Here is a 12,298-nt window from a genome sequence, read left to right on the forward strand (position 1 = left end):
AAGCTTTTGCTGAGGGTGAGATTTCTGTGATGCTCCAGAAATTATTTAACTTCAGATGGAGAAACTAAATCACCTACTATGTTTGGTGTGGATAGTGTTCGTGAAATATGTGTGTGAAGGGGTCAGAGTGGGGGAGATGCCAGGGAAAGTTGTGAATGGTATTTATAAAAGAGATACAATTTCAAGTGTTGTTTAAAAGGTCAACAAATGCATATGTAAAAATCTGAAAAACTGTATGTTGGACAATAAGGAAAATAGGCTCATGATTCTCAGTAATTTACAGAAGATTCTCACATTTGCTATCAATCTGTAATTCTTTCCTTTAAAAAAATCAGGATGGTATAGACGGCAACTGTATAAACCCATTACCTGTAAAATGCTCTAATATAGTTTTTCCCATTTTTATGAAAACTAAATTCACAACATGTGCCAAAAAGTGTTCTGTGAAGATAGAGCTGAAGACTAATCTAGGTTAACTGACAAAATAGAAATGATAACTTACTATTTCTCATTTATTAAAATGAAAAAAAAATTAAAGATCCAACAAAACAGCTAAATGGTAAGTTTAAATGATATGTTATTCAGAGAATTGAGAGTCTGTCCAGAAAGATTTTCTGGGAAGAACAATTAATTGATACAAAGGCGAGTGCAAATTTGTCTCCTTTTAAACTTCTTTAAAGCATATTGTTCAAAGTTTTAGCTTGTGTGCATGATATAAATCCCATACATCATTTTCTCAGTGACAATAAAAAGCACAGTTTATTAAAAACTGAAGTAAAAATCAAAATAACTTTTTAAAAAAATCAGTCACAGTTTTGTCATTGGTATATGGAGGTTGTTCCAGGGGCCCATCCAAAGCTCCTCGTCGTCTGAGCGTGTGTGGTCACTAGGGAATTCCAAAGTCTCCTTGATGTTCTTACTGTCAACCATGGACTCCTGTTCAACTGTGCTTTTCAGCCTGGGCCCCAATGGCTTCCCTGCGGTACCATCGGTCCCCACAGGGCAAGGGGCAAACGTAACCAGAGTGGGTCTCGTGTTCATCTTCTCGGTAGAGAACGGCCCCTTCGATAACGTGTTCAGGGGGACATTCTCCTCGTGTGTCACTGCCAACTTGTCAAGTTTCTTAAAATGCCTCCCCAGTCGGACAGGGGAAGTTGCTTTTAAGGTGTCAGTGAGGCAGGCACGGCGGGTTCTCACCACGGACCCGTTCTGGGCAATGTAGATGTCGCCGTTGATGTTACCGTGTGTGGTGGGACGGTGAGGGCGGCTCCTCTGACACTCCGGAGCACTGTCTTCTCCGGCGGAGCTCGTTTCGTACTCGCGATCCACAACTAACCTGATCATTCTTTTTCTCGCCCACTGCCAAAATCAAAAACAAGGAGTCACTGTCAAAGGAATGAAAGGGGCAACAATGACAAGGTCTGTGAAATTCAGAAACGCTGATAGAAAGCCATAGAAGGTTAAAGAACTCAAAAGGGAGAGAAGAAACTCAATATTATTAACAGCACATTCCTTCCCGCCAACTGTCCACTGGATTTAGAGCTTCACTTCTGAAGACAGTGTTGCTCGGTTAAGAAGCAGACATTTCAGGAAGCACTTGTATTTTTTTAGATCAAAGTACTGCTCTATATGGAAAAAAAAAAGGTGTATTATTTATATTTAGGTAAGGATCTGATCCATTGTTTGCTCTACAGTTGCTCTACTCTTCCGAGAAGTTCAATAGAAGGGAACACACAGTATTAGTATATTCTGTTCATACTAATACTTCCTTTTCCCAAATTTTAAAGATGTTTTTAACCCACATCATTCTAATTGCTAATATAATAGCCACGATTTTTGTATCCTTTTTGTATTCACGTGACGTATCCTGGTTTTCTGGATCATTTTATTTAAATATATGTGAACTTGAAAGAATTTTCCCATTCTGAATCATTGATTCAGTCATACACAAAAATGAAAACGAATGATTGTAAACTTTCCTCTAGTAGGCAACTGGAACACAATGGACATGTCTACAAATTTATTTTTCTTTTACCAACCCACATGAGATATGGCAAAGAGCAAAGGTTAACCAATACTAGGTTACTCTCAAAATAGTATCACATTTTTAGAATATGTGAACTACCAATGGGTTGGACTAAGTAAGCCATGCTTTTTGATTTCCAGATATATATTTCAAATTTACTATGTTTACTTACCCAGAAAAAAGTTTTGTAAAAATTCAGTTTTTTTTCTACATCCACTTTAACTCATATCCACAATGGAAAAGAAAAGAAATGGTAAAAACTTTTAAGTTCATTTATCTCCTAATACAAACCCATTTGAACATGTTCGTGATATTTTTTTATAATACTTTTGCCAGTTGAAATGTACATACATGCAAAAGTAGACTTTTAAGAGGTCTCATTTGTTGCTGGTTTTATCCTAAGGATTTATTGTCTACAGATGAAATAAAAACAAACAGCCCCAGGTAGTCCTAAAATCCATTGACCGGGCAGGGCATCACTGGTAATGCATAATGCCATAGTGGATTCACAGAAATTCCACTAGCAGATACTATCGACTCATGATTTGTCTTGGAATGGCTAATAGAGGAAGATGAGTCAGTCTGACCCTAATGCACTCTGATGTACAAGTCTACTTGTAGCACTCGTATGTTCCCTTTACGGGCATGCCTCTAATCCTAGGTCAGCTAGAGGTCACGATCATGTTCCTCCCTTGGCTTGTCATTGCAGAGAGCACACAGAAAGCACGGCACACAAGAGCACTCGCCACAGCAAACTCCCACCTCCTGGGCCCTGGCTCAGAGTGCTGTGTTGTCACCCTCAGAGTCGTCTCCTGGGGGCTGCTCCCGGGGTGCTTTCTTGCTGGTGGCCTGCTCGGGCACCTGGAAGCCCCATGGCCCTCCGGACTGACTCTCGCTGCTGCTGACACTGCGGCCCGGCTCAGAGTCCTCCTCACTGTCCCCACCTGCCCCCACTGACGCCGACTCCACACTGCCCTCCTCCTCCTCCTCAGGGACCTCAAGGCCTGCTGGCTCCTCCTCAAGGACCTGCTCACTCTCCTCTCCTGCTTCCTCCACCCTGGGCTCTTCCTCCAGCTCCTCAGGGGGCTCCTCTTTTCTCCCTTTGACCTCCTTGACCTCTTGAACGACGGGCCGCCTTCTGGCCAGAAAGATGTTTTTCCGGGCCTTCTCCCCTTCTGACTCTGTGGACTCTGACTCTTCTGAAGACTCAGGAGTCGAGCTCTCTTCCTGCTCCGAAGGTGTCTCTGACTCCGACTCTTCAGTGGTCTCTGACTCGCTAAACTCGGATTCTTCCTCACTGTACTCAGTGTAGTCACTGGACGATGACTCCTCTGACTCCACTGTGCTTTCTGTGGCTTCATCTTGGTCCAGAGTGAGTTTCAGATAATCTTTATCCACCTCCTCAGGGTGTCTCTGCCACTCTTCCCCCTCAAGTTCGGCGAGGCCCCTTTGGTCAGCGAGACCTCTAACTTTCTTGAAAATCATTGGGAAGATCCTGGCTCTCTTCCATGTTGTGTACGTGGGTTTGGCTGGTGGTGGCTTCTCAATGGTGACCACTACTTCTTCCTCCTCACTAGGCTCTCTAACTTGGACTTTTGGTTTTCTAATTTTCTTTGCCTCTTCCTGAAAATCACGAAAATGCAATTGAACCATCAGCGGGGGGATGGTTGTGATGTGACCTTGTCCCACACAGGTCAAGGCGGGATGACTCTGCAGGGTTATAACTAGGTTCAGAGAATAAGCACCCAGTTCTCCACGGTTCATCCCCACCGCATACGATGGAAAGTATTTTGGTTTGTACTTTCTAATACTAAAAGCTGAGGTTTTCCAATTTTTTTTCTCATTCAGAGTTTATTTTACATCTTAGATCAAAGGAGAAAGAAGTAATCATCACCTCTCCTCTCTCCCTCCACTTTAATAGTTTCATGTGTTTTCTTTATATAATCAGGAGATTATGATACTTTATCTGAATAGTTCATGTGATATTTTCTTACTTTTGAACAGGGTAAAGCTACAGTGACATTTATTTTATTTTTGTTTTGAATAAATGTTCCAAGTAATAATTATAGGCAAAGTATATAAATGACTCATGTTAATTAAAACATGCATAATAGAATTCCATTAAACATATTGGTGGTAATATTTTGCTTCTGATAACTGTACTTTTCCATGATTTTTAGGTATGCCTGACAACGTGGGAACCAAAGTAACCATCGTTTTGCAAAATAGTTTTTATATATTTGATTATAATGTTAACTTTATTCTAGGCATTTAACATTTTATAGAAGGAAATAAATTAAATTTGCACAATTAATTTCCTTCTATACACAAGGCAATGAAATGGTCCATGTTATTAAATTTCTACAGAAAAAAGAGTAGTAAGTGAATAGGATTTCTGATTTTTGAAATTTTTGGCAGCCCGCTATTCAAATAGGGTTAAACATCATGGCATTACCTCTTCCTCCTCATACTCCTCCTCGGCTTCACCAACTACCTCACCATACTCCTCTGGTCCAGCCGGTGGTAACAGACGGCGACGGCTTCCATATTGAGGCATCTCATACCTGAAACAGAAACTCACAGCCTTCAACATGTTTCCATGGGATCTCGGTAACCATGACTGACCTCTGTTTTCTTCTTTGTCCTCATCATTCAGCACCTATTGTGCTCCTTGTCAACTAGTTATAAAACCATAGAGTGAGAAGTACAACCTGATAGCCAATGGTTTTTGCCATGATGGTATCCTAGAATTAATAGTAAAAAGAGGTTATTTTAGATTTAAGTTTTGGGAGAGACTGGTGTTTAGAGAAGAGCATATCATTCCTTAATTAGTTGAATTTAGAACAGGAAATAGGTTCTTTGTAAAACACATAGCTTATTCGGGACATACATCTCTATCTTTACAGTGAAGATCTGCTTCAAACATGGTCTGGAATGGTGTATACATTCCTCTTTTGATATACTTATTACTGCATTCTAAAGTATGTTTTCTTCTTAATTTCTCTTGGGCAAATCTTGAGGCTGACTAGTTAGATAAAATGTTAAACATGTGTCAGAAATGGTGAATTCAGGAATTGAGCAAATATGTTTGACTTCTATTTCTCATTTAAATAGTTTTGAATGATTTTACTGCATCATTAGAGTTGTAGTCAATATCAACAAACCAGAACTGAATATAGAAAAATGGATAAAACTTGATTGAAACTAAAAGTAGATATGTAATCCCTTTTAAAAGATGAAGTGACATTTATAACACAAATGCTAGTAACAATATTCAATAGCTCATTAGTCATTAAAAAAACACTGATACTGGATTAAAAAAATCTGAAGATGTACCCATGCTCATAACTGTAATAATCTTGTCCATATTCCTGGCCAGGATCAATTCCAGACTCCATGGATAACTCCTGTTGTTCAGAAAGAGAAATTGCATTTGAAAATAGATTCTTACCACATTTTAGATTGAACGAATTCAGATTTATTGCCAGACCTAGAATCCCATGACTCTCAGAACACTCCTGCCAAAAAACTTTAATTACATATGTTAGTCAAACATAACCAAAACTTCTTTTCTCTGGCTCTATCTGACATGAAATATAGTTGTTATTAGAACTGAGGGGGTAAAAAATGTACTTTTTTTCTAATGCTGAATCTGTTAAAGTAACTTATCAGTAGACACTTCAGGTTGAAGTATGTATTATTAATAGACTTTAGCCTTGAGGAAATGATAAAGTTACCTTCCTGATAACAGCTTCCTAGCACCCTGAGTGCTTCTCCTCATTACATTTATGAAAGAATCTCCTCATAATCATTTATACATTAAATGACATTAATTTGTGATACCTCTCAAGGATGTTTACATTTTAAAACATACTGCTAACTCTGAATTTAATTTTTAAAAAAAGAGCAGAAGCCCCTTCAAGGTTTTCAGTTCTAAATTCTAAACACTACTGATTTTGTCATTCTGCTCGTATAGAGAGTTGTTTTTCCTGAGCTATACACAAATAACTATATTTCCATTTTTAATTATATTTTAACATTTCAAGTAGGCTGAACTGCAAAAGTTAAACAAATGAATTGTGCAATGAAGTAAGAAAAGGGAGGGAGGAAAAAGTATCAGTACCCACAGGAAAATTGGTCGGTATTTATCCCTAAGGTCATCTATTATTTTGTTGGTCCAGATCTAGTAATAAGTCAGGGGGAAAAAAAGTCATTACAAAGTGGAATTCACAGCCTTCATGGTGGATATTAGTTGCCCAAATTCTAATCAGAAAATGTGATCAAAAAAAACAAGATGGCAACATTGGGCTCCATTTCTATGCCATGAATTTAGTTGCTGGCACTACTCCTGGTAGTGATCATGTTCTAGTAGTTACTGCTTGTCCTCTGCCTTTCACACCCTGCCCATTGCCGCAGGCGGGTCTCCCATGTGTTCCTCTCTTGCATCTGATAACCTCCATTCACTTTCCCTATTTCCCTTGATGCTTCTTCATGTTACTACTCTCCGGTAACTTTGCAGCTTACAAATACTTCAGCGAAGGTGTTCAAATTCATGTTAAAACTGCTTCAGTTTACCCACCAGAATGGCTACAACAAACAAACAGAAGGATCAGTAGTACCACGTTTTAGCAGGGACATGGAGCAACTGGACCTCTCAGACACTTTTGGAGACATTATAAATCCACCAAATCCAGTGGAAAATGTTTAGCAATAATACAAAAGTCAAATATATACACATCCTTTCACAAAAATTCAATATAGCTCCATTTATATGCTACACATAAATGTGTACAATTGTGCACCAAAATATATCATTTGTAACAGCCAAAAACTGGAACCAAGGCACAAGCCCATGAAATACACACTACTGCATCACCCAATAACAGACTCTACCAAACAAACAGAACAATGAGCAAAAGAAGTTAGGTGCAAATAGAACATATGATTCTATCTATTCCTATTTACATAAACTTCGAAAACATTAATGTGTGTCTTAGAAGCCAGGTGAAAAGTTTTCAGTCAGTGGTAAAGCATACCTTGGATAAACCTCATTGGCTCCAGGACAAACAGAAACTAAAAGGACTGGCAATCACCAAACCACCCCTACAAAAAATATTGAAAGGGGAGGGGGGGGTCCTCTAAGCAAAGAGCCTAAAAGTAACGGAGACAATAAACAGTTAACAGTCACCTTACACAAAGTACAATGTCACTAAATTCATATCTTTCAATAGTTACTCTGAATGTAAATGGACTAAATGCCCCAATCAAAAGACATGACCCATCCATATTTATTTATCTGCAAGACATTCATTTGAGACCCAAAGACACCTCCAAATTGAAAGGGGGGGAGGTAATGGACACCAAAATCCTTATATCAGACAAATTAGATTTTAAACCAAAGACTATAATAAGAGATGAGGAAGGACACTATATACTACTTAAAGGGTCTATCCAACAAGAAGATCTAACAATTGTAAATATCTATGCCTCTAACATGGGATCAGCCAATTATATAAGCCAATTAATAACAAAGGCAAAGAAACACTGACAATACAATAATAGTGAGGGACTTTAACACCCCCCTCACTGAAATGGACAGATCATCTAAGCAAAAGATCAACAAGGAAAAAGGGGCTTTAAATGACACACTGGACCAGATGGACTGCACAGATATATTCAGAACATTCCCTCTCAAAGCAACAGAATACATATTCTTCTCTAGTGCAAATGGAACATTCTCCAGACTAGATCGCATCCTAGGTCACAAATCAGGTCTGAACAGGTACCAAGAGATTGGGATCATTCCCTGCATATTTTCAGGCCAAGATACTTTGAGACTGGGACTCAATCACAACAGGAAAGTCAGAAAGAACACAAATACATGGAGGCTAAAGAGCATCCTACTAAAGAGTGAATGGGTCAACCAGGAAATTAAAGAACTAAAAAAATTCATGGAAACAAATGAAAATGAAAACACAACTATTCAAAATCTTTGGGATATAGCAAAGGCAGTCCTGAGAGGAAAGTATATAGCAATACAAGCCTTTCTCAAGAAACAAGAAAGGTCTCAAGTACACAACCTAACCCTACACCTAAAGGAGCTGGAGAAAGAACAGCAAATAAAGCCTAAACCCAGCAGGAGAAGAGAAATAATAAAGATCAGAGCAGAAATCAATGAAATAGAAACCAGAGGAATAGGAGAACAGTTCAACGAAACTAGGAGCTAGTTCTTTGAAAGAATTAACAAGATTGATCAACCCCTGGCCAGACTTATCAAAAAGAAAAATGACCCAAATCAACAAAATCATGGATGAAAGAGGAGAGATCACAACCAACAGAAATACAATTATAAGAACATATTATGAGCACCTCTATGCCAGCAAATTAGATAACCTGGAAGAAATGGATGCATTCCTAGAGATGTATCAACTACCAAAACTGAACCAGGAAGAAGCAGAACACCTGAACAGACCCATAACCAGCAAGGAAATTGAAGCAGTCCTCAATTTCCCAACAAACAAGAGCCCAAGGGCCAGATGGCTTCCCTGTGGAATTCTACCAAACGTTTAAAGAAGAATTTGTTCCAAAAAAATGGAAATGGGAGGAAAAGTTCCACACTTTTTATGAGGCCAGCATTACTCTGATCCCCAAACCAGACGAAGACCCCTACCAAAAAGGAGAATTACAGACGAATATCTCTCCCTGATGAACATGGATGCCAAAATTCTCACCCAAATACTAGCCAATAGGATCCAACAGTACATTAAAAGGGTTATTCACCACGACCAAGTGGGATTATTTCCTGGGCTGCAAGTTTGGTCCAACATCCACAAATCAATGTGATACAATACATGAATAGAAAAACGAGAATCCTATGATCCTCTCGATAGATGCAGAAAAGGCATTTCAGAAACTACAGCATCCTTTCTTGATTAAAACACTTCAGAGTGTAGGGATAGAGGGTGCATACCTCAATATCATAAAAGCCATCTATGAAAAACCCACAGCGAACATCATTCTCAATGGGGAAAAACTGAGAGCTTTCCCCCTAAGGTCAGGAACATGGCAGGGATGTCCACTATCACCACTGCTGTTCAACATAGTATTAGAATCCTAGCCTCAGCAATCAGACAACAAAAAGAAATCAAAGGCATCCAAATCAGCAAAGAAGAAGTCAAACTCTCACTCTTTGCACATGATATGCTTTATGTGGAAAACCCAAAAGACTCCACCCCAAAACTGTTAGAACTCATAAAGTGGCAGGATATAAAATCAATGCACAGAAATCAGTGGCATTTCTATACACCAACAAGACAGAAGAAAGAGAAATTAAGGATTAGTTGATCCCATTTACAATTGCACCAAAACCCTTAAGATACCTAGTTATAATTCTAACCAAAGAGGCAAAGGATCTGTACTCAGAAAACTATAAAATACTCATGAAAGAAATTGAGGAAGACACAAATGGAAAAATGTTCCATGCCCATGGATTGGAAAAACAAATATTGTGAAAAAGTCTATGCTGCTTAGAGCAATCTACACATTCAGTGCAATCCCTATCAAAATACCATCCACTTTTTTCACAGAAATGGAACTAATAATCCTAAAATGTGTATGGAACCAGAAAAGACCCCAAATAGCCAGAGGAATGTTGAAAAAGGAAAGCAAAGCTGGCGGCATCACAATTCCGGACTTCAAGCTCTATTACAAAGCTGTCATCATCAAGACAGTATGGTACTGGCATAAAAACAGACAGATCAATGGAACAGAATAGAGAGCCCAGAAATGGACCCTCAGCTCTATGGTCAACTAATCTTTGACAAAGCAGGAAAGAATGTCCAATAGAAAAAAGACACTCTCTTCAACAAATGGTGTTGGGAAAATTGGACAGCCACATGCAGAAGAATGAAACTAGACCATTTCCTTACACCACATACAAAAATAGACTCCAAATGGTTGAAAGACCTCAATGTGAGACAGGAGTCCATCAAAATCCTAAAGGTGAACACAGGCAGCAATCTCTTTGACCTCAGCTGCAGCAACTTCTTCCTAGAAACATCACCAAAGGCAAGGGAAGCAAAGGCAAAAATGAACTATTGGGACCTCATCAAGATAAAAAGCTTTTGCACAGCAAAAGAAACAGTCAACAAAACCAAAAGACAACAGACAGAATGGGAAGAAGATATTTGCAAATGACATATCAGATAAAGGGCTAATATCCAAAATCTATAAAGAACTTACCAAACTCAACACCCAAAGAACAAATAATCTGATCAAGAAATGGGCAGAAGACATGAGCAGACATTTTTCCAAAGAAGACATCCAAATGGCCAACAGACACATGAAAAAGGGCTCAACATCGCTCGGCATCAGGGAAATCCAAGTCAAAACCTCAATGAGATACCACCTCACACCAGTCAGAATGGCTAAAATTAACAAGTCAGGAAATGACAGATGTTGGTAAGGATGCGGAGAAAGGGGAACCCTCCTACACTGTTGGTGGGAATGCAAGCTGGTGCAGCCACTCTGGAAAACAGTACAGAGGTTCCTCAAAAAGTTGAAAATTGAGCTACCCTATGACCCAGCAAAAAAATACACACGTAGTCATCCGAAGGGGTACGTGCACCCCAATGTTTATAGCAGCAATGTCCACAACAGTCAAACTATGGAAAGAGCCCAGATGTCCATCAACAGATGAATGGATAAAGAAGATGTGGTAAATATAGATAGATAGATAGATAGATAGATAGATAGATAGATAGATAGATAGATAGATAGATGATAGATAGATAGATAGACAGACAGAATATTATGTAGTCATCACAAAAATGAAATCTTGCCATTTGCGACGACATGGATGGAACTAGAGGGTATTATGCTAAGCGAATACAGTCAGTCAGAGAAAGACAACTATCATATGATCTTGCTGATATGTGAAATCTGAGAAACAAGGCAGAGGATTATAAGGGAAGAGAATAAAAAATGAAACAAGAAAAAACCAGAGATGGAGACAAACCATAAGAGACTCTTCATCTCAGGAAACAAACTGAGGTTTGCTGGAGTGGAGCGGGGTGGGAGGGATGGGGTGGCTGGGTGATAGACACTGGGGAGGGTATGTGCTATGGTGAGTGCTGTGAATTGTGTAAGACTGATGAATCACAGATCTGTACCCCTAAGACAAATAATACATTATATGTTAATAATAATAAAATAATGTCAATGAAAAAAAAGGGGTGGAAGAAACAAAAAAAATAACCACAAAAATCTCATTGGCTAAGATACTGCTACTGCGCTGTAAAGGTCTACATTTAGAAGAAAGTCCTGCCATTTGTGACAGCGTGGGTGGAATTGGAGGGTGTTATATTTAGTAAAACCAGACACATAAGACAAATACTGGATGTTATCAATTATATGTGGAATACAAACAAAATGTATGTCACAACAAAATGTCACAGAAATGGAGATTAGAAAAGTGGCTGTGAGGGGCTGGGAGTGAGGAAAGTAGGGAGAGGTTGGTAAAAGGGTATGAATCTTAATTATAAGATGAGAAAGTTCTGAGGATTGAATGTGTAACATGGTGACTGCAGTTGATACCACTGAATGTGTAATTGAAATCTGTTACGTAAAAAAAAGAACTTAACTGTTCTCACCAAACAGCAAATCACCACAATGTATACTTTAAATATCACACAATTTTGTCAATTATACTTCAACAAAGCTAACTTTTAAATATATATTTATTATTTTAATATATATTAAGTATATATATGTATATATGTATGTATATTTCATTAAACTACTTATCTTAGGGGCAAGAAGCAGCAGCCAGGTGAGTGGTTAGGGAAAGGAGAAGTAATACCTGAGTGCCAACATGGAGAGGCTTCTGGAGAGCTAGTAGGGAGAGTGTACTTTGTAAAAATAGATCTAGCTGTGCATAATGATCTGTATACTTTTATGTCTGTAGGTCTATTTTAACAAAAAGTGTTCATTACAGAAAGGGGGAGGGTGGGAAATGAGGTCAACAGAGAGCAATAAGAATTGGGACAAAGTTTAGTCTAAATTTAAGTTATTCAAACTAAGTTAACTAATATGTTTTTTCCTTTCTTATTGGTGGGCTTAGATTTTTGAGGCATCTAAAATTCAATGTGATTATATTGGTTTAAATGAAGCAAACTGGTATCAGAACTAAAAGTTGAAACTGCTTGATGAATGCATGCTTAATCTAATACATACGGAGACTGAGAAAAGACCACAAAATGATTCTAAATTTGA

The 12,298-nt window shown here is 38.5% G+C and overlaps 1 protein-coding gene across 8 annotated transcripts in view; it reads right to left on the minus strand.

Moving 5' to 3' along the window:
• Window positions 1-511: 511 nt before the first annotated feature.
• PCDH15 (protocadherin related 15) overlaps window positions 512-12,298 on the minus strand; it is a 789,625-nt gene continuing 777,838 nt past the window's right edge. For 3 of the 8 annotated variants that reach the window (XM_035008612.1, XM_035008613.1, XM_035008614.1), the window contains 2 exons: window positions 4,482-4,590; window positions 512-1,359 (listed from right to left, as the gene is read on the minus strand). In XM_035008612.1, coding sequence (XP_034864503.1) covers window positions 808-1,359; window positions 4,482-4,590 — 661 coding nt within the window. In that variant the 3' untranslated portion in view covers window positions 512-807. Of the gene's footprint in view, window positions 1,360-2,803; window positions 3,650-4,481; window positions 4,591-5,362; window positions 5,434-12,298 lie in introns of those variants that run through there. The other 5 variants (XM_035008611.1, XM_035008610.1, XM_035008608.1 and 2 more) reach the window with 3 other exon arrangements.

Source organism: Mirounga leonina, unplaced genomic scaffold, assembly GCF_011800145.1.
Source record: "Mirounga leonina isolate KUSES-001 unplaced genomic scaffold, KU_Mleo_1.0 Mir_152, whole genome shotgun sequence".
NCBI lineage: Eukaryota > Metazoa > Chordata > Mammalia > Carnivora > Phocidae > Mirounga > Mirounga leonina.